This window comes from Malaya genurostris, chromosome 3, assembly GCF_030247185.1.
Source record: "Malaya genurostris strain Urasoe2022 chromosome 3, Malgen_1.1, whole genome shotgun sequence".
NCBI lineage: Eukaryota > Metazoa > Arthropoda > Insecta > Diptera > Culicidae > Malaya > Malaya genurostris.
In genome coordinates, this window is record NC_080572.1 from 126,347,551 (window position 1) to 126,372,027 (window position 24,477).

Here is a 24,477-nt window from a genome sequence, read left to right on the forward strand (position 1 = left end):
GATCATTGAAACTTTGCCCGAAGACCATTACTTCATTGTCACGGACAGTTTAAGTTCAATAGAGGCTCTCCGGGCAATGAAGCCAGAAAAGCATCCCCCATATTTCCTGGGGAAAATACGGGAACACTTGAGAGCTTTATCTCGACGGTCTTATCAAATTTCCTTAGTCTGGGTCCCTTCGCATTGCTCTATTCCGGGCAACGAAAAGGCAGACTCATTGGCCAAGGCGGGCGCATTAGATGGTGAAATTTACGAAAGACCAATTTGCTTCAACGAATTTTTCAGTATATCTCGTCGAAGGACTCTCGAAAGTTGGCAAACTTCATGGAGTAATGGGGAGCTGGGACGATGGTTACACTCCATTATCCCGAAGGTATCGACGAAACCTTGGTTCAGAGGGATGAATGTGGGTCGTGATTTCATTCGTGTGATGTCCCGGCTCATGTCTAATCACCACATCTTGAATGCACACCTCCGGCGTATCGGCCTCGTGGAGAGCGGTCTCTGCACTTGCGGTAAGGGTTATCACGACATTGAACATATTGTCTGGGCATGTACCGAGTATTGTGGCACCAGATCGCAGCTAATGGACTCCCTTCGGGCCCGAGGTATATCACCTGGGGTTCCAGTACGAGACGTTTTGGCCCATCGAGACCTTCCCTATATGTCACTCTTGTACCAATTCATAAAAAACATCAACTTACAAGTCTGATCTGTGTTCTGCTATCCTCCGATGATATTTCAATTCAAGCTCGATTCTAACATCCGCTCGCAACTCCTCATCCAACATCTGTTCACCATCTTCTTCGGAACTAACAAGATCTTGTGCTGACACTAATTTTTTTGCTCCCCCTTCTTTCGTCTCTTCACTATCTCGACGTGAACTAATTAGATCTTTTCGCTGACCTAAGTAATTTCGCTTTCTAACCCCATTTTTCAACAACATTTATTTCTCTCTGTTTCACTCCTTCTTTTCCGCAAAATTCACCACCCCGGAGGGCCGAGTCGACGATCAACATGCGGGCCACTCGCCGGGTTCTTGTTGCCCGGGGGTGTTTCCCGCGGACCCACACGAAGAATGAAACCACCATCGATGCATACCATCGTCACCAGGCACCAACGTCACCAACCGAACAGCCTCCACCAATGACTAGTTGGAAAATATGGTCATGAAAGTGAAGATTCTAATTTACTCTAATTTTAAGTAGTATAAAAATGCCCTCGGCATCTTATAGCTTAACGCAGTGTGCCTTAATATATGTTATTGAATAAAAAAAAAAAAACAACATATTATTGAATCATAGATCTAGTTTAAAGTTCAAATAGCTTAGCAGTTTCAGAAATGATTAGAAACGTTCATTAGAATTCATATTCTCCTATTTGGATGAAACCGATACCGATTTTTAATAAGAGTGTATGTATTTTTTGCAAGCAAAGTTCTGCAAAACATGGTAGCTCGGATACAGTAAATTGTACAAAAATGATGTCCAAGATGAAGTTATAGGAAATCGATTGAGTACTCTAGAAAAAAATTCACACTGCAATTTTGGGGCAATTTTTTTTTGCTTGTTATATCTAAAACTATTACATATATATGAATAATTCTTAAAGATATTTGAGATTTTACAGTTTTGAAGAATACAATGATGAATCTCGTATGAACACAAAGTGCATCGTCATTCGAGAATTGGAACGAAAGAATGGAATTTATGTGTGCAACTTTGGTATTTTGATAAACGCTACTCTATTCGGTCCCACCCCGTTTATATTCTAATTGTGACACTTCACACAAAGGCATAATCGTGTATGAGTTTCGACGTCTCTGCCGAGCCCACTCATATAATTGTTCGGCAGTTATGATTAAATGTTCAAGTAGTTTGATCAAGCTTTCGCGCCTTGCCATTCGCTCTACATTACCACCGGTCCTTTACCACAAAAATGCCATTCAGCATCAATATTTTACATAAATTTAAATTTACAAAGACTAGCACAATGTTTCCTGTTCTTGTACTGTGGACAGAAATGCTGCTTCCTGGGTTTGAATTACCCATGAGTCTTTCAAAAAAAGTGTAGAATGCATACATGAACCGCAATAGATTAGCTTTTTTGATACTTTATAATGAATGATTCTGTTTTTCTTCTAATTTTCTAAAAAAAAGCTCAAACGGATGAATTGTTACTTGATCGTTGCTCCTAATTGCTCTGAACACAATCCAGGAGTAAAAAGGGAAATTTTCAGTGAGATCACGTGTATCGAGATTGGCTAACATGATTTTCCCAGATAATAAGTAGTTTGAAAAAGGTCTGACTGGACCCATCTGTCAAGCGGTGGTTTGAGCCTTCAGTTTTCCGATCACGTGCTCTGTTGAATTGAACAATAATTTGGTACATTTTGTACAAGAAAAAGGTTTTAAACACTTTGGCCAAACCATATTTTACCCATTTGAGGGTTTTGGTAGCTCATGGGTACCGCTTTGAGTTAAGATGCGCATGGTCAGTTTCATTTATTTTACGGTGCGCCTGACAGTGACGAAATAGACGAATTTTAGCTTTTCTCTAGGTATTAGAATTGATGGAAAACCGACTTTCCAACGAAGCTTCTGTGTGTGTATGTGTTTTTTACGCGTTCAATTTTCTTAATCTATCAATCAAGTTCAACGAACAAATGGTTAAAGCCGAGACTTTATTCGTGTAATGTCAAGGCTCATGTCTAATCATTATATGTTCAGCGCGCATCTCCGTCGTGTGGGGCTCGCTGAGAGTGGTGTCTGCGTTTGCGGTGAGTGTTATCATGACATCGAGCATGTTGTTTGGACATGTGTCGAGTATTGTGATGCCAGGTCCCAACTCATAGGTTCCCTTCGGGCCCGAGGTATACCACCCTTCGTACCAGTCCGCGACGTCTTGGCAACTCGAAATCTTTCTTATATGACTTTCATCTACAATTTCTTAAAATCTATCAATGCTCAAATTTAGTGCTCTCCCTATTTCTTTCTCGTCTACAGCTCTACCGCACTCTTCTTTACGTTGCTGGAAGTATGGCCTGTGTAAACGATGCTTCGTAGCATGCACCTGCCTTGAACTGACTGAGTTGCTGGAAGCTACCCAAAAACGTCACACCAACAAAGCATCCCAATCCAGAATAATCTCTTCCTAGCTACAAGCTGAAAAACATGAAGATTCATCGAACGCAAAATGTGTCTAAAAGACAGATAGATCAATAAGTCCCAAGACTAAAGATGAGATGGCGCTCGTAGTAAACCAGTAACCACGTCTTTCTAGAGTACTAACCTTTGCTTGAAACGGGTCAAAATTTTAAGTCGATCCCACCAGAAACAGCTGAGTTATCGAGGTTGGAGTAAAGTCGTTTTGTAGTTTGTATAAAAAATGGAAAAAACCGAGTTTCGTGTTTTGATAAAACATTGTTTTTTATTGGGTAAAAACACAAACAATGGATTGAAAAATGTTATCCGGACTCTTGTCCATCAAAAGAAACGATTTGTCGGTGGTTCGCCGAGTTTAAACGTGGTCGTACCGACACAAATGACGCGTAACGCTCGGGTAGACCTGTGGAAGCCGTTACATCGGAAAATGTGAGTGAAGTGACATAAATTATAATGAAAGATCGTAAAGTGAAGCTCCGTGAGATTGCTGAGATTACACAAATGTCATATGGAAGTGTATTTGCTATCCTTCATGAAAAATTGAGCATGAAAAAGGTTTTTTCAAAGTGGTGCCGCGATTGCTTTCGATGGAACAAAAACAGCAACGAGTCGATGATTCAGAAAGCAGTTTATCGCTATTTACTCGCAACAAAAAAGATTTCTTGCGTCGTTACGTGACCATGGACGAAACATGGATGCATCACTACACTTCAGAGTCGAAGCGGCAGTCATCTGAGTGGCGCACAGCTGGCGAAAGCCGTCCGAAGCGTCCGAAAACGCAGCAGTCAGCTGGCAAAGTCATGGCGTCAGTTTTTTGGGATACGCATGGCGTGATTTTCATTGACTACCTCGAAAAAGGTAAATCGATCAACAGTGATTATTATATTGACTTACTGGTGCGTTTGAAGGATGAAATCGCAAAAAACGACCGCACATGCAGAGAAAACAAATCCTTTTTCATCAAGACAATGCACCCTGCCACAAGTCTATGAAACAATGGCGAAATTGAACGAATTGGGCTTTGATCTGCTTCCTCACCCCCCATACTCGCCAGATTTAGCCCCCAGTGACTACTGGCTCTTTGCTGATCTTAAAAAAATGCTCCAGTGAAAAAGATTTGGCTCAAATGAGGAGGTCATCGCTGAAACTGAAGCTTATTTTGAAGCGAAAGATAATTTTTTTATAAACATGGTATTGAAAAATTGGAAAACGTTGGAACCATTGTATCACCCTAAAAGGTTATGTTGATGAATAAAAAAAATTTTGCAAAAAAAAATGTTGTTTCCATTGTTAGTCTCGAGACTTATTGATCCATGTGTTATGCCACAAACCAATGATGTATTCAAATTTCAATTCAATACTGTGTAGGTCCCACCCCCCCTATATCCGTGTACTAACTCTAGGGAAGTATGCCGCCCCGTAATACGGCATCCCTTCCTCTCTCCCTAACAACAAGACAATCGGCCACGTTAAGCTAAAGCAAATGAGCCTAATAAAATTTTATTTGAAAAAAAAACGATCAAATGGCTGTGACTTTTGGTTCCGGATATATTATTGAATAAGTCACGTAACCGACAAAACGCGTTGTATTTTTACGCGCTCAATTTACTCAGAGATGGCTGAGCCGATTTGAACAAACTTAGGTCCGTTTGAAAGCTACTGTCAGGCCATTGATCAAGTTCAAAGATCAAATGGCTGTGACTTTTGGTTCCGGATATATAATGGTATAAGTGACTTAACCGACAAAACACGTTGTTTTTTACCGCTCTAATGTATTTCGAAAAGTGCTATTATTCAAAAGTTTAAGCACCTCGGAAATAGTCCCCATGCGAAATTTGAGCTAAATTGGATATGGGTAAAGGGTGCTACCCGCGGAGATAAATTTATATAATTGACGAAACCGGGAATGCTACCGAAATAGTTACGTAAGCGTAGATGCACACTTTTGTGAATTACTCGAATCAATTTTAATGAACCCAAATGAATCTACCTCAATGAAAACAATTGTTTTTTTTTTTATTTTAAATTAGCTCTATAAAAACAAATGAGAAGTGGATTGAGAGCAGATTTTTATTAGTAAAGTGATTTGGTAGCAGGGCATTAATCAAGTATAGTGGAATTCAAACGAAGAGTTTAATGTATCATATTTCAATCCAAAATTTCTCACAAAAAGATTTAATACCGTAAATTGTAACTAATTACTTCTTCGTCGAACGCAAAATTTGACAACTTCTTATTGGCAAATACATTAGTTCCAAACCATTATTTCATCCTTAACGATGCCTTAGCACAATTGAAACTATTTAATCAAATAGGATTGATAAGAATGACCCATTGTCTTGAGCAAAATTCAAGAATTCAGGAACGATATATTGAATAACTATTATCAAATCATAAAAACTTAGAAGAGCGAAAACTTATAGTTAGATTATTTAATTTATTCGTCATAGAGATTTAAACTACATGTTTCTCAATATTTACAACACATTACCGCTATGGTTTAGTTGTAATTTAATTGCAATATTTGGGACCATACAACCTTCTATTTGAATCTAAGTTTGGGAAAATATCCCCAGTAATCAATTATTGTCGATACTTTAGAAACCAGGAGTTGGAATCCGATATTGTTGAAGTTGGTTATTTCGACATAACCTGAAGATAAAAAATCTAAACAATTGATCATAATTTTCAATTTTTTACGTCAGAACTTTCATTTTATTCCAAGGAACGTGATTGGCTTTATTTGTCTCTCTCACAAACACACACATGAACACTTTTTATGCGAAAGACTAAAAAGGAGTTGAATATGCCAAACGTTAATAGCTAGTATCTAATAACTATCCACTGTTGCAACATCCAGTGCACATATAATATTAAAGCGATTTTCTGTTCGGTTGCAAATCGCGCCTTCTGAGGACTGAATGTGTTACCAATAAGAATTCTCGAAGAAACAAACTATAATTTTTATTGGTTTTTGTGCGCTATATTGAAAATAATTACTCTTATCGTTGACGGCATGTGCAAGGCAGAGAAGAAATATACGCTAAGGTTTGATATTATTCGTTATTTATAAACACAGTACCTATTACGTTTAAATAGCTCTAGTTGGACTAATAGACAAATCAAGTTATCATATTTATAATCATGTTTGTTTCCTAACATACTTAAATATCCAGCCACGGCCCTAAACGGAAAATCGATACTGACGACGGCTAAACAAGAATAAAGTTTTACTACAAGCCTTTAACATTAAAATTTATATCAAATTTTAAATGACGATAATACATAGAACCGAATCCCTCCTGGTCGTTCTGTTTTCAAGATCATACTGCTTTATCAGAGTCAGAAATCTCTCCCATTGGTTGTTTGAATCCCAATGCATTTGTATGACAATCCTCCGAGCACTTTTCGGTAGCATGGAAGACATTCATTGGAACGGGTGCACGACGGAAAGTTTATCAACGACAGTTATGTACAACAGGACAGGAGCAAGTTCGTAGGGACAAAAAAGTTTGGGGTTTCTCTGTATATTTAGGTATGCTATATACATACAACATCAAATATTTATGTACTTCGCAAAATTCACAGACATGTTTGCCTGTCAAATACCAACGATTATGGTTTCCCCGGGCCGAGTTGAGACAGCGAGAGAACACCACCAAACCCCAGCAGAAGTGAGACGATGTGGATGTATACGACTGTAAATCATAGACAGCGACGACGCGTACACTTGCAAAAACCGTCGACATCAACTGCGCATACACACGTCTTGGTGGGTGGAATGGGGTGGCAAGCGCTGTTACAGACGGTTCCCCTTCGAAGCAGGATTATGCTCATGGGAGAGACTGAAACTTCAGAGTGGTCGGTTTGGTTGTGAGGATTTACGGACAGAAGCAGGGCTCATTTATTGTTGTGAGCTCTCTTTACGAGAACGGGAGATTTAAGCGAGAATACTATTTTTCCTCTATAAATAGGTTGCCATAAATTGTATACGAGGTTGGCTATTTTATCCTGCAATTTCCACCTATATGCTGAGAACCCATCGGGGATTCTTTTTCTTTTTCTTTTTTGATAGGGTAGATTTTGCCCAGAGAAATGGAACTTTTCTTATGCCCAAGTAGTCGTCACCAGCATTATTTATAATAATTTAGAAGATACATTACCTGTCAACGATGATGGATGATGTCCTTTCCCAAGTAGATAGTCATCTTTGCAGATAAATTTATTGTCATCTAAAACGTACAGCTGTTCACCGGTGCTCAACTGTTTTCTACAGATACAACACGTAAAACAATTTAAATGAAACACTTTATCACGCGGTTTTCGCACTAGATCCGATGGCGCAATGCCTTGACCACAACCACTGCACTTTGTACCGTACCGTCTGAAAATATAAAAAAATACATACCACATAATTGATCGATACAACCTAAAGTCAAAAATAACATTTCGATTTACAGATCTAGCTACAAAAGCAAATATCTCAAAATTTCAACTAAACGATCACGATGCTCGAAAGTTTATGCTATACGTTAGACTAAACATCAAAGACCACAACCATCGTGCAGCCTCATTTTAGTTGATGAGCAAACTCGTTCAGCAAACGAATTCGCTCCAGCAATTGATCACTTCATTACACCGGATGCCCTAAATGATCATTACCTAGATCACTAACCGACTGATCGTCCATTAAAGCAGTTCCAGTCGCGCTTATTATAACGCTTATTTGGGAGAAGATAGAAAGACTAATTGAAGTCGATTTTTTATTAGAAATCCCGTATTCACTTTCTAAAAGCTAACGGGCGCCATAGCAGCAATATCGAGAGCCAAGGTACTTCATGTTTGAACTATCCGAAAACGTACACTGTGAAGTATAAATGTAAAGTCTTGATCTGATGATTAAACCAAACATATATGATACCGTCGAAGACAGTTTAGCATTGTACTGTTACATCAGGGTTCAATGTTTTTAAATTTGTTTTTCATGTTTGTTTCCTCATATTATTGTAACGACTATTGCAGGTTGACTTAAATCGAATAAAGACTAGCATGCATTTGTTTGCATAATAACACAACATAAGCTCAATGACTTCAATAGAAACGTGACTAATGAGCTAAGATCAACTATTCATTTTTTAAACAAATGCGATGAAATACATAATTTTAAATTAATCCAAAATCGCTTCCAAGTATTCAAACAAATAGCAAATGATGACCAAAAGGAAAAACAGTTCTTTTTGGCGAAATTGATTCGTGTACATTATATACAAATAGATGCAATTAACTGAATACTGGAAAAAATGTTTTAGAACTACGTTCGATATTTTTCAAAATCTGGTTCATCAATTAATAATTTCTCTTTAAAATCCTTCAATTATGCGTACTATCAGAATAATCGTGAAACAGAAAGTAGACTTTTAGATTTTGAAATACCATTTAAACGCTACAAATATTTTGTGTTTTGGTTTTTTTGCTGTTATTGAATCAATTTTATCTGGTTTGACCCTGCGTGAAAATATTAACGTCATCTTGACTGTAGTTCGTTTATTGTAGAATAAGGAATGGATTTCTTGAAGGAATGGGATGAATTTTTTTCTAGTAAAAATAACTTTCCGTGGTCGTGTGTAGAGCGCAACTCAATAAGTTTCTCAAATCTCCAAAAAAATCGCTCAATCTTCAGCCTACACGATACCAGTGTTTGATCAATGCCTGTTCAGTCATGGGAAAGGAAGTGTATGTGATAATCTTAACGAAATAATTATATATCTCGACTGCAGTAGACGGGTTCAACCCAAAAGTACTCGAGATTCATTCAACATCTTTCGAACGTGTAGGTAAACTATCATGTGATTTATCATGTATTCATATTTTGAAAATCTTGCCTGACTTTGGCAAAACTCTAAAGTGCGATCAGAGAAAATGCCAACCCTTGCGGTATATCATTCTTGGCTCGCCTGAAAACACACCCATTTTTCTGTCTGGGTAAGATGTTTCCTCTCGACAACGCAACCGTTCTGAACAAGAGCAGAGCAGTGCGATGAAGCAGAATATAAATTACCGTATAGGATCAATCTCATCATTCAGATCTTCCCAGCTAATGTTTATGTCGAGGTCTTGCATTTTTTGGTCTTGCGCGAGCACACTTTTACGGTTCGAGGCGTTCTCAACTTTCAGTGTGTTGGCGAAGATGAATGCACGATTCCGAATGCCGATAATTATAATCTTTAAGCCCATTTATTTCTCAGCCACCACTACCGGATAAGTACATATTGTATGTAAATCGTCGCTATCGGCAAACGAGCTCCTGAATGAGTTGTTTCACTGTTTTATTTTGATGTCAGATTTCCAGACTAATATGAAGAAGTTACCTACTGCTGCTTACCTAAAAAAGTCATTCCTACAGTAGAGCTTCGATTCTCTACTGAAGCACTTGTCCGAGAGGGGCTGGTGACACTCGCAACACCGAACACACGCCGCATGCCAGCCCCGCTCCAGTACGTTCAGCAGGAATTTGTCTAGGATTGGCTTGTTACATCCGGCGCATGGGTCCGCGACCCCGGATGGCGGCTCGCCTCGACCTGTAATTATCCGAGACGGATAGAAGAAAACAGATAAATAAGATGATAAATACACTCGATAAATAAGACATCGAAATAAACTTAAAAATGAACTATCAATCAGGGTGTTAACTTCTAGTAGCTACCGTTTGAACAGTTAAATGGAAAGATTTATTGAGTGAAGTATGCACAGTATTGACTCCTTGGCATTAAGAAGCATTTAATCCTACACATAACGTGCAATTTTACATCTTTCGAATGTATATGCATACCTAAAAAATGACTCATTTTCACATCTGTCACATATTTAATAAATTCCGACGTATGTTTAAGTGCAGAAACACGCAATTTTACGAATAACATTCTTATGAATGGAGTCATAGGTGGATTTGCGTCACCTTTAAATTTAATGATTTTTGCTGAGAGTAAGAGGTTGCAAAAATACATTCTTTCTATCTTGTATGCGTATAGATGATCAGTTTCCTCGAAGATCACATGTCTGACACTTCCAGTTTCGAAGATTTGATGGTATAAGTGACGCAACCGACAAACAGCATTTTTTATCTTTTTATTGTTGAAAAAAACTACTTTTGTCGGAGACCTCTAGAAAAAACACATTTTTTTCTCTTTGCTCAATATTTTAGGGGATGACTAAACTGATGTCAAGAAGCTAAAGCTCGTCAATAAGCTACTATTGAGTCATTGATCAAGTTCGAATATCGAATGACTATCTCTTCCGATTCTGAAGATATAATGATATAAGAGACATAACCGACAAAACGCACTTTTTCTCCTCCGCTCATTTTTTCGGAGATGCCTGAACCGATTACAATAAAACCAAGTTCGTCTAAATGCTACCATTGATTCGTTGATCAAGTTCAAATGGCCGTCACTTCCGGTTCCAAAGATATAATGGAGTTAGTGACGTGAATATACTGGCAAAAATGACGTAACCGACTAACCACACTGTTTTTATTTTGGCTTACTTTTCTCGGAGAAGGCTATCATGATGTCATTGATAAAGTTCGAAAGGGTTATGGTAAACATTTCCGGTTAGGGAGATGTTATCTTATAGGAGTCGGAGATACCTGAACCAATTTCGAAAATCTTAAACTTAAAGCTCATGAATGGTGAATATTTTTTTCTCTGAAGATAAAATCGTATAAATGTTTCAAAGTGACTATTTGCATGAGAGAAAAATCCCTAAAGAATACCACCACTTGGTGGATTCGGAAGAGGCTTTTCTAGAGTTTGAATAGCTGCTATTGCATCATTGATCAGGTTCGAATGTCAAATTACTGAGTTTTCCGATTCCGATTTTTGTTTGTGTTCTGACTTCGCAAAACCGAAACGAAGCTGAGGGGGGCATTGAAAGGACTTGTTTTCTGTAAAACCGTTCGCACTTATAAGCGCAAAATAGGAACACCTACTTTAAAAGCTAGAGAGTGATTTAGATGATAAGTGTCCCCTTTTCTTTATTTTAACTTTGATCTCAACTCAAAAACAATTCCATTTATCTGAAATATTCTTTCTCATCATTTTTCATATTTCCCTAACAAAATCAGTCATTTTTAGATGAAATAATAGTTTTTATCTACGAAACGTAGGTGAGTTATGAATAAAGCATTAAAATTTCATTTACATATAATATCTGATTATTTCTGATTGTTTTCGTAGATTCGAAAATGTCGAAATAAGAATGGTTATTTTCGCTCCATCCATTTTAAGAGCTTGAAATTCGAGGTTGATGCACTCAAAGCTAGATTGCGCCTGAAAAAAGGGATGTGTTTCTCAAACCATATGTGTTTTGTAGCTGAAAGTTGTAGCTTCCGAATAGTATAGCATTCGGAATTAAAATGTTATTTTCTGTTATATTTTTTTTGCGTAAAACGAAAAGTGGCCATTCTCGCCTCAGGAGAAGACTAAACCAATTCAACAATTTTAAAATCGTTTAAAATGTACTATCGAGGCACTAATCAGGTTCGAAGATTAGGTAGATGACTCTCCCGACTCCCGAGATATAATGGTATAGGTGACGTAACCGACAATCCCAACTTTTTATTAAATCTTTAATAATCATTAATTTATCTTACTAATCTTGGGTTCGCATGAAAGCTTTTATTGGGTTGTTGATCAAGTTCGAAGATCAAATGGCTGACACTTCTGGCTTGGAAATAAAATATGATGGATAATCTTAGAGGCGACGTAATCGGCAGACCATCTTCATCATTCGCTCAATTTTCTACGAGATGGCTCAACGGATTTCTACAAACTTAGGCTTATTCAAAAATTACTACATATGAGATTCTTCGTCAATTTTGATGGCGAATACATATAATCTTATAAGTGACGTATCCAATCACCACTATGCTACGCTCTTAGTCATCCGATAATTTTTTTATTCAATTTTTTGGTTGCCACATGTGTCATTGATGTTCTATCAAATTTTCAGTTTGATACCTGGTCATTTGTAAAAACTCGCTGTATTGCGTACATCTACGATTGTGCATGCACTCGATTTTGTATAATTTTAAAAATGGAATTGCATTTACTACAACGAGTTTGCATTCAATTTTGCGTTAACGGTTAACGGTTTCAATGCTGCGATGATATTGGAAATATTAGAAGAGTGTTTTGGCAACGATACTCAGAAGAAAACAGTCGTTTATCAGTGGCAATCAGTGGAATGGTGATGAGAGAAGCGGTAGGCCATCGGCATCGGAAACCGACGAAAACATCAACAAAATCGAATAATGGATAATCGTAGGTCGCAAATTGATTATTAGCTGTATTATTTGGGCATTATAAAATGTTTGCGTAAAGCAATTCGCTGAAAAAGACCAGATTTGTGGGTAAACAACTCGTAGATCTTGCACCACGATAACGCACCGTCACACAATGCCATCGTTATCCGTAAACATTTGGCTAAAGACGAAACGAATACCATTCAGCAACCACCGAATTCACCTGATTTGGATCCCTGCGACTTTTTCCTATTCGGTCGACTCAAGAAACTGCTCCGTGGAACGCCGAGATGAGATTATGGAAAAATCACAGATGGCTCTGATGGCCATACCGAAAACTGAATATAAAAAATGTATCGAGGATTGGATCAAGTGCTGACATAAGTGTGTTGCAGTCGATGAGGTGTGTTTTGAAGGGGACAATATCGATTTTGATGAATAATCTTGTATTATTAATTTTGTGAATAACTTCCGGGAACTACATTACCCGGGACAGTATAAAATAATTCAAGTGTAACTAGAAAGTTTAGTTCTGAAGCAATTTTAACAATATTACACACAAATATATTATGGTTTTATTTATCACAGCGGATTAGTGCCATGGCGCTAATTTTAAAATATCCGTAATGATTAGTGATTGAAAACCATCTCTAAAGAAATAAGATATATAAGATGCTAATCTCAGTTTTCATATTTGAATATCCAGTTGTTATAAATTTGTTGATTATCTTCAAACCAATTAGCAATGTTCATGTGCTTTGTATACCGTTTACTAGACGAAACCGTTTTTCTAGACGAAACGAAACTTTAAGCTTTTTTACTTTGACACCTTCTCATCATATAAAACCTGAAGAATTGCTACGATCAAATCTCATTCAAAAGGACTAAACAATATTTTCGCTAACGGCCATGTGGAATTTCTATTACAGCAGGAATAACAAGCCGCAGCATGGGTAACGTTAGCTGTAAAGCGTTCTGCAATGTTAGGAACCCTCATCGATTTCAAGGTTGGCTTGAAGGCCGAAATTAGATACTATCAAGAACGCAGTTGATCTTTCCGATGACAGCGGATATCAAAGCAGGCATGTTTTGATAGGTATCTGTTATGCTTTGTGGATTAGCTTACCAACACTTCCGAAGTACAATACTGTTTTTGGGGTGAGATTCCCTCTGATTTTTTAACAATGTGGCAGCTGGAAGGCATGGTATATTTCTGACATTTTTTCCTGTTTGGTTTGAGGCTCAAATTCTGCGATCGTTAGACGCTCGTATTTAAAAATGAATAAAAAATAATTTCCTAAAGCAACATTCGTTTTCATAGCAAACGAATTTGTTTTCACATCCACAAACTACGGCCGTCGGAACACTTATTTTGTCGTTTATGTTACGGACTACCATCGTGGAACACAAAATACAAAATACACTAAATGAAACAAATAATATATGCATAAATAATTTGTTCTCAATTTGTCTATATCTACCTATACGAAAAAACTCATCGATCTCAATTACAGTAGCCTCATTTAGATGCTATAAAATTTGCATTCGGCGTGAAAACTTTAAGCTTAATGAGATCACTAGTGCGATTTCAGTCTATCGTTCCTTTATCGATGGAGACGCTTAGCGCATAAATAGAAGTAAATAAGAGAATGAACAGGTAATTGAATTTCAATATTATTTGCACGAGTGGGCTGTGTATCAATCTTTGAGCATTTCATCGTCGAAGACTAGGAGTCTTCCAATATTATGTACGTATAAGAGATCGATTGAAAATTAAATTCAACATTTTAAAGGGAATGAATGCATGAAATTCGACAGCACTAGTGCGCATGATTTCACTGAGGTCTGAGCAACCAGTGTAGTAACATAGCAACGACATTTCCTGCTTCACAGCATAGCAAGCTGAATTCGTTAGCTTTCTTTCTAGTACGAAGGGACAGTACCAGTACCTTCTCCGAGTTTCTAGATGGAAAACATTTCCTCTTTATCGATAAGAGCTTCCTTCTTGTTTCGCATTTTTCGCTCGCACATGAAAGCCATCTTGGAAGCGATAAATCTTTGCTAGTCCTTGGCAACCAACGACAAAGCACTGAAAGAAAAAAGAACTACCACAATAAGGGACGAATAGAATGGCAGCCATAACATGATGTGAGTGGTTTATTACCGGGAATAAAAAGACGCACGTAAGGCGAACGTCAGAATAACTCGAGACTACTGAAAAAGTTATTCGTTTGCCCTACACAACACTGTCCAACCTCAAAAGGACACTTTACTTCAGCTATTAAAAATTTACGGTTATTTGTACGTTTTACTACGGTCTGTACTCTACACGTTGGCTTAATCGTAAGCGTAAAGGCGCGTTGTTTGTAAACCAACAGGAGGCTTTATGACTTTGTTTTAAGAGTTTTGATTGTGAATCTTGAAATAAACATTCTATAACGAGACATCCAAAGATAATATCAATATTGATAATACGTATTTTTAACAACAAACCAACTGCCATGCTAATCTATTATAACTGAAACAATCATCCTTCATCAAAGCTAACTGCTTTAGGAGCTGTTAACTGTTAAATATTCAGTCTTACAACTATATTAACAACGATCAAAATTATACACTTTTTATTCTGAACTTGATAACATTTCATCTATATCAGAATGTCTAACATTTGCAGTAGTTTTAAACTTTAAAGTGTATAATCATCATTCACAACTCATTCATGCAACTACACAGAACAACCCAATTTTCCGGAGACGGAAATGGGATCAAAATTAAATAGCTACTGCCGTCGCAACATATAAGGCTAAACAATAATTGACCAATCGATTTTTTTTTGTTCGTTGAGACGTTAAGTCGCTTTGGACCCAGTGTAACTTTTACCAGCACCCGACGGGAGAACGTATTGTGAAAGAACTGACGAAACGTATAACAGAAATATAAATTCTCGAAAAAATACCACAGAGACAAGACTCAAACTCGTGGTTTTTTTCCGGTTTAACAAGCCACTGATTTGCCGTTTATTTTCTGGAATTGCTCTGCTAGCGATCGAGTAATGCTCTGCATCACCACAAGTGTTTCAAAAAAGAGTTGATTTCGCAGAAATGACTAGACAGAAAAGATATTTGAAGATCGTATCGGTTTATTGGGGGTACTCTAAAACATTTATGTCTATTGATTCAATCGATAGACATTTTAGCAGAGATCAGCGGCGTCCGGGGCAAAATAATTAGTGGCCCAAGTGCTCCCTTCACGATAAAAAATCTACTAAACCAATCGACACGAAACCTTTCTGCTTTTCTTAAAATAAAAAGGCTGTATAATCATTGTAAAATCCGACATTTGAACCGAGTCCCGAAGGTCCGATTTAAATTTCAAGAGCGTTTTTCTATAAATACATTCCTTTTTGTATATAAACATTCTCCATTTTCAACTTGCCGTATAATTCTTCAGCAGTAGGTCTAGCTAGTAGTCCCCGGTTCCGGAAATCACCAAAATTTCTCAGAACCGGCTGGATTAATTTTTACAAGCTCAGATTCAAATGAAATGTATTATGGTCCCATACGATGAAGTCAACTTTTGTCTGGATCTGATCCGGTTTCCGGCTCCGGAATTACAGAGTGAAGTTTGTTAGTTAAATTGTAATCCATCACTTAGAGCAACAATGTCAAACATGGAAAAATTCATTAAAATTTGGCTCAAAATCAATTTTGGCTATACCAGTTCTCGGTTCCGGAAGTATCTACAATAGTGACAAAAAATGGAACTTGCTTCTTGGAACTTGGAACTGACGGTTGAACCGATTCTCTCAAACTTAGACTCAAATGAAAAGTGTCATGGTCCTATAGGCTACTATTAAATATTTTGTGCGTATCTAACTTCCGGCTCCGGAACAACAGAACGACAATGCACGAAACGGACCAATTCAAGATTCGAAGAAAAACTTTTTAAAGAATGCCATTGTAGTATTTATGAAAATGAATGAATTACTTAACACTAGGATAATTTCATTAAATAATTGGTCCTAGTGATCGACATATGGCAGATCCAGCCTTCAAATGACGATCGGTAGTGGTAGGAGGGTTGAATATTACATAAGAATCTTCTAGATAACGTTAATACGATCGATGTTGGCCGTTTCCTTTGATATGTCTGGGTCCGCGGGGAAGAGAAAGAACAGTTGTAATTTTTCAACACACATACTAGCATCTACAGATACTTTAAGTAAAATTTCTGTGCTTTTTTCTATGCCGGTACAATAAAAGAATGAGATTTACCATTTGATCTATCAGAATCAGAACTAAGTAGCGCAAGTGGCACGTTCCCCAAGTTATTTGGAAATTTATGGCTACAATTACTAACGATATCAGATTTTTACTACAATTTTTTGTGTAATTGAATGAATATGTTTCTCAATAAATTTATTAACTTTCGAGAAACATAACTTACATTCAACAATCATTTGTTTTCTCTGATCTAATAATTAACACATTTTCCAACTAATATTACAACCGAATTAATTTTGCTGAATTCTTAAGTGATATTTTATTTCATCTGTCCCCGCTAGGAATGTTTAGTAATAGCCCATGTGCATTCTACCATTGATGTCGTTTAATAGTGCACATACTGGGGAACTCCAAGAACAATTCCAGGTGAGTTTTTCCGTATCATTTGAGGAAGATGATGTGGATATGTGGGTCTGAAAAGTTTTGCCGGGAAACACTCTCTAAGCAAATATATTAATTACAACACCTACACATATTGTTAAATTATATTTCTATCAAGATTTTCTATTCAGAATTTCAATGTTGAGAAAAACACCAAAGAGCATGAGCGAAATATTTCATATATCCATTTTTCCCCATTTACTATTCAACGAAATTTGGCAAGTTATTGAAACGTTGGACTAAATAGCTCTTCTTCTCTTTCTTTCACTTGAAGGTGAACACTTCTCTTGAAATCTCGCAATAATCGAAACGTTAATTTCTATCACAGTTTCTTCTAGTCGGACTGGAAGGTTTTCTAATGGTTTTTAACTAATGCCTAAGCGAAAATCGTTGTTATTAGAAGTAGTCATTTATAGGCTTAATTCCGCATAACATTTTTCCTGAGTGACGACAGCTTTGTTTCAAACGAGCAGACGACCTATCAAATACAATGTAAAGCTAACGAAACTGCCAACCATTCGGATTAAATGTTTCGAATTGTTACCTACAGAACGGATGAAATGTCGTCACTCTGGTCATAGGCACTCTTACAACAAACACTTATCATCTCAGAGAGGACGGCACCGATTTTGACCAAACTTGTTGCAAATGGAAGGTCTTCCAGGAAGTATATACGCTATTCTTTTTGTTTTTGGATCTGATTATTTTCCGAGTTATACAAACTTTTATGTCAAAAATTGCAGTTGGTTGACAATGTCTGTCGCAATTGACCTTGAAGACTGCATATTCCCAATTCCAAATTTAGATACTTTCGGATAAATCATAAAATTTAAAAGCAAAACCAATAGCGTAAATAATTTCTTTCATTTGCAACCTGGTTGGTCGAAATTGGTCCAGCCATCTCTGAGAAACACGCCTATAAATTGCCCACATACTCGCTCTCCGGTTCTCGGTAAAGTTTTCCAAAACATGAGCGAATGCTATACCTATTTTTTATATTTATAAAAAAGGAAAATAGATAGCGAACATTGCCAAAGCGCAAAACTACTGTTCGGAGTCTTCTCTAAACGAAATTATCCCACCGTATGATATATCCTACACACAAATGTTAGCATCAAATTTTACATTGTTTGACACATTATCTCGGATTTTGTATATATATAACCTTTTTAACAGATCGGCTGAAAAGTTCGTATCGTTTCTATGAGAGGGCGCCACTAGAATTAAATCCATACCATTTTCAGTTAGTACCAACCTTCAAAAGATACGTGTATAAATTTGACAGCTGTCTGATTATTAGTTTGTGAGATATTGCATTTTGAGTGAAGCTACTTTTGTTATTGTGAAAAAAATGGAAAAAAAGGAATTTCGTGTGTGGATAAAACACACTTTTTGATGAAAAAAAGTGCCGCCGATACCAAAAAATGGCTTGGTGAGTGTTATCCAGACTCTGCACCGGGCGAAGCAACAATTCGTAAGTGGTTTGCAAAATTTCGTACTGGTCATATGAGCACCGAAGACGATGAACGCAGGGGACGTCCAAAAGAGGCTGTTACCGATGAAAACGTGAAAAAAATCCACAAAATGATTTTCAATGATCGTAAAGTGAAGTTGATCGAGATAGCTGACACCCTAAAGATATCAAAGGAACGTGTTGGACATATTATTCACGAATATTTGGATATGAGAAAGCTTTGTGCAAAATGGGTGCCGCGTGAGCTCACAATCGATCAAAAACAACAACGAAAAACCATGCTGAAATTGAACGAATTGGGCTTCGAATTGCTCCCTCATCCACCGTATTCTCCAGATTTGGCCTCCAGTGACTTTTTCCTGTTCTCAAACCTCAAGAGAATGCTCGCTGGTAAAAAATTTAGAAGCAATGAAGAGGTAATCGCTGAAACTGAGGCCTATTTTGAGGCAAAGGACAAATCGTACTACAAAAATGGTATCGAAAAGTTGGAAGATCGCTATAATCGCTGTATCGCCTCTGATGGCAATTATGTTGAATAATAAAAACGAATTTTGGCAAAAAAATGTGTGTTTATATTAAACGATACGAACTTTTCAGCCGAACTGTTAAAGTCTCTGCTCATGTTTTGTCACAAGATATGAGTATTAGTACATAATTCGACAAATAAATACAAAGCATCATACGACTTACTTTTGCACTGCTATTTATAGCAGTTGGTGGTCAATGGTCAAGGATCAAAATGCAATAAAATGTGCCAAAATACTGTAGTTTTAGCACAAAAAGCAGTTGCGTAGTGTGGTTTTTCTGTTTTTGTTATCGTGAAGCTGTTGGGTATTGCAGTTCCACAGTAAACATGTTTTGAAAAGCAGATATGTTTGCGTATGATATATTATACGTTAAGACATAATGGATGAACCAATTAAAAATCATCCGTGATACTGATCCGATTAGCACGTGCGGCTCTCAGCGACAAGGTAATCTTTTTTTTTTATTTTCGACAAGCAAATGTAGACTACATATAAATGGTTTACAATGTTTACTTAGATACTACGCATTATTTCTACGACTAAGCTGGAATTTCATTTAATTTTTGGACATACAAAGGTCAAGATGATCGCAATATTGATTGTAGTGGCGCATTATACGATTGATTGGGCTATATTTTGCATAATTTGTTCTAGTGTTTCTTTCTAAAAATAATTTCCTGGTTCGGGTTTTTGTATAGATATAACCTAGGTGTATAAAAATTTAGTTGCGATAATAAAGAAGGTGATTGAATGCGTTGAGAAATAATGTCGCTGATAAAATAAAGCATTGCAAGGTCGCGGCGTTCTTCAAGAGCATGCAGCGTGCTTCATATGATGGTAGAGGAAATGCTGTCCAGTTTAATTCACGAAGTGCATATAAAAGAAATTGTTTTTGAATAGATTCGATGCGTTCTTCGTGAATAATATTGTATGGATTCCATACTAGGCTGCAATATTCCAAAATAGGTCTGACATATGTAGTGTATAATAATTTAATTGTGTATGGGTCCTGAAAGTTATGACTGAAGCATTTAATAAAGCCCAGCATGCTATTAGCTTTATTGATTATGGTATTGTAGTGTTCCACAAAAGTGAGCTTGGAGTATAAGATTACGCCTAAATCTTTTACAATTTTACATTTTTCTACAAGTTGATTTCCTAGATGTATGTTTGTGGATATAGTTTCATTTTTCCTACTGTTATTGAGTTACATTGAGTTGGAGTAGATTTTTGCAGCACCAAATGTGGAATAGATTGATTTCGTTCTGGAATATTATAGCGTTATTATATATTTTTAATTTCCATGAAGAGTTTCATGTCGTCTGCATATATAAGCACTTTCAGATTTTTGAGTATGAAGGAAATGTCGTTTATATGTAAAATGAAAAGGAGAGGCCCTAAGTGAGAACCCTGAGGTACGCCAGAAGTTACATTAATTGGTTCAGACAGAATGTTTTGGAAGCGGACTACCTGTACACGATTCGTTAAGTATGATTTGAGCCATTCCAGAAGAGTATGTTTTATGCCATATTTTTGTAGTTTGTGTAGAGTAAATGGTATGTCAGTACGGTCGAAGGCTTTGCTAAAGTCAGTGTAAAGAGTTTCTACGTAGTTGCCGGCGTCCATTGCATTCAGTGTGAATGTGATAAATTCTAAGAGATTTGTTGTAGTTGAGCGGCCTTTAAAAAAGCCATGTTGTTTGTTTGTTATTACATTTTTAAGTTGATGAAAAAGTTTGTCGTTTACAATTTTTTCAAATAATTTTGGAATGCATGAGATAATGACTATTCCACGGTAGTTCCAAATGTTAGATTTTGCACCAGATTTAAATATTGGTACAAGAAAGGAAGATTTCCATGCTTTAGGAAAAGTACATTTATTAAGTGATAAGTTAAAAAGTAGTTGTAGTGGTAGTGTAAGTTCTTCAGCATCTTTCATCTCCAGAATCTCGCCAAAAATGTAGCGAGTGCGCGCAGTACTACTCCTTGATGACTCTGCTAGCTTGCGCACTTTCGGCCAACACCATTTCATGTATCATTTTGACACTGTCCCGTGTATTCACATCAGAGAGCAGGTCGTTGCAGACTTCATCACGTGCGGAGTTTCGAAAAATGTGTCTCAGCACGAAAAAAAAATTCCATCCGAAGGAACGTGTAGTGGATATTCCCCTGTATCAGAATTGGCGTGCATTGTGCATTGACTAAATAAGGTGATTCCACCTTAAGTAATTTAGGGACAGGGTGATAGACAACCTTGTAAATCACTAGTAGCCTACGAAAATCAACTGATTACATGTCAGTTTTGCGAATAATCTACTCACTACTGCAAACCCTGCACTGAAACTGCGAAAAAGACACCTTCAACCGTTTAGCAATCGTAACTAATAAATCCTGTATTCTTCTTTCAAAAACGCTTTTATCATCGAACCAACTAGCAACTGCAACCAATAATTCTGACAACGACAACAGCGACGATGAAGCTATGGATGAAAATCCTCGCTGGATGAATATGGAAGCTCCTCTCCCCCCAAAAAAAGGCGACAACGAGATACAATAATAAAACTTTGTTTAAATCCGCCTAGTGGTGTAATGATGCCTTTCTCATATCAATCATACTATCATATATAAAACTGTGGTATTCTTCAAAATATTTTTCTTCGATTCTTAAAAGAATAACCGAAATCGGTTTGTTTGACCGTCTACTGATAAAAACTATAAATTGGAAAAGATTTGAGGTCGATTTAGAAATTTTTTTAAGGTGGAAAAATCTGCACTTGATATTCTCAGAGACTGCTCGACCAATTTTTGAAGGATAGGTTAAAATGAAATGCGAAAGACGCATGAATCGTGAGTTGTACCAAGTATACAAACATGCGGACATTGGAAGTCTTATAAAACACGGCAGACTACAGTGGGCTGGACATGTAGCAAGAATACCGTAAGAGAGAATGCCCTACGTGATGCTCAGCAGAGAACCTGAGAGAGATCGTCGACTGCGGGATAGACCTCGCACTCGCTGGTGCGGAATCGAAGAGGTTGCAACGGCGGCTCAAGATCGAGTATCCTGGAAAGCTATAAATCGTTCGGTCGTGTTCCGAAGATGTCCACCATTAAAGTAAGTAAGATTAAAATGAAATGCCTTACAATCGCATAGAATGGTATGAAATTTTATCCAGATACGATGGATCTGCGAATAACAGGCTGCTAGGTATAAAAATCTAGTAACTTGATGTATTACTTTATCTGGAACCGGTTCAGGAATAACAGAGTGTATTAGAAACGTCAACCAGTCATTGCGAGCGGCGATGGAAAAATTGTAATATATCATTTAAATGTGACTCAACACAATTTCTATTTTACTCAAATAATATTTTAACACTATTTAATTCTACTATATTCAGGTCACTATACACAACAACACTTTGAAATGTACAATAATCGTTAATTCACAGATACGTATTTCGAATACTTCATGTATTCAACATCAATATATCAGGTTTTCATTTATTCTGAATTGAACTACACGATTTGTTGAAATATGTTATTTGGTTTTGTTGCTAATATTTTGGTGATCGAAATTCTATGTGGACAGGCTTTATCAAGATGTGTTGATCCAATTAAACTTGTTTAAAATTATCGATTAAACATAGATTAAAATATAATCAAATACAACTCCTTTTTCCTTTTTTATAAAATTCAAAGTGGCATTGTCGCGACGACTTCATTACTCATTTCATGATCGAGATCAGTTGAAATTATACAGACAATTTTTAGATGATCGGATATTGAATTCACGAACCATTTTTCAATGTGCAACATCTGCTGGTTCCTAAATTCATTTATCAGCATTTTTACCTACATGCAAGTAAGTACCTAAGATTCAGATATCTTCTTTAAAACTTTTATATGTTAAATTAAATTCATAGGTTCTGAGTTAAAGATAAAACAAAACTTATTTCGGGTATGGGACTACTGTACCAATAGTAAACTCAAGAATAGATCTCACTCTAACTAATGGTTTTCGCATATGAGATGACTAATGGAGCTGAGATGATTTTGGGTCTAAACTGGACTACAAACATACTTAAAATTAAAAATTGGAATACCATGAACCACTTTTTGGCGAGCTCAGACTAGTCTGCATCGAATCTCGTACATAGAAGTAGGGGAGAGAAATGTCAAATTCGTGCGCGCCAAAATAGCAGCACTGCGCACTCATACAATTGACATAATATGTTGAATGTGATGCCGTGCGATGGTGTTGCTGAACTGATGATTGATTTCGTTTCAAGTTGACAGGGTCTGGTTTCATGAGAACAAATACAAGCAGACGAACATTTCCAAATTCATTGTAACAAAACGTCGACTACATATACTAAATGTCCGCTTCATTGGACTTGTGCATATTTCAACACTATGACAAACTCACTATTGATTTAGTTATTGTAATTAATCCCTATTACACAAAACTTTTTGATCAGCCCGAGGTCACACTATCCTACACGACATGACCACGCCTGATAAAGCCATAACGTGTACTTATCGACCTGAACGATTACAACTCCAAACACAACAGCCTGCAAAGCATACAAAGAACACGTTCGGCGTGTTAGGAGGTATCAAAAAAAAAATAAACAGGACAAGAAAAACGCTTTCAAAGATCGATAATTATCGGTTAAAACACTTGGGGCATTTGCATACAGATAAAACCGCATCAACGGGTGCCCTACGGTGAGAAAACCCCGCGTGCTTGTGCTTCAGTAGCTAACTGATGAGTAAGATCAGGAGCAGATGTTGCTTCATAACTGATATAATGATTGACAGCTCAAGGAATTCATCAATAACCACGTCTTTCCACAGATTCATTCAAAATGCCTAGATCCGGTTATGAGCACCGGCTATTATAACTCTACAGCTACATAAACAAAAATGAAGTCCAACAAAAGAAATAAATATTTATCCCATATGCGTGACCGGTTTGTGCCGCCAACTTTGTTTCACCCAGATTGATGTCCAGGTTCCCCGCCGGAAGACATCATTGACAGTGTAAGGGTAGCAATCATTTGAGTCTCGCGGTTACTCTTTCGAAACATCAACCAAATCGATTACGGTAATCAATTTGGCTGCCTAAGGTTTAAAAGTCCTGAACCCGCGGGTTCCTGCCCATCAAGAGCAAAATTTCCCAAGTTTTCTTACTATCTACATCATCTTGAACCCTTTTTGAAGGATAGAACGACAGCCAAGTGGTGTAAGTGTTTGAAGGCATGGATGACAGCAGAAACAAATTGCCCGGGGATGTTGTTATTTTCAGACGATTCGTTTTTTTGGCTTGATAAGACTTGTGAAAT

At 37.1% G+C, this 24,477-nt stretch overlaps 1 protein-coding gene across 3 annotated transcripts in view; it reads right to left on the reverse strand.

Moving 5' to 3' along the window:
- Positions 1-24,477, reverse strand: part of LOC131436904 (LIM/homeobox protein Lhx5) — a 107,871-nt gene that overhangs the window by 74,704 nt on the left and 8,690 nt on the right. For all 3 annotated transcript variants that reach the window (XM_058605880.1, XM_058605879.1, XM_058605881.1), the window contains exons 2-3: positions 9,547-9,742; positions 7,328-7,548 (exon numbers count right to left, since the gene is read on the reverse strand). In XM_058605880.1, the coding sequence (XP_058461863.1) occupies positions 7,328-7,548; positions 9,547-9,742 (417 nt within the window). The remainder of the gene's footprint in view (positions 1-7,327; positions 7,549-9,546; positions 9,743-24,477) is intronic.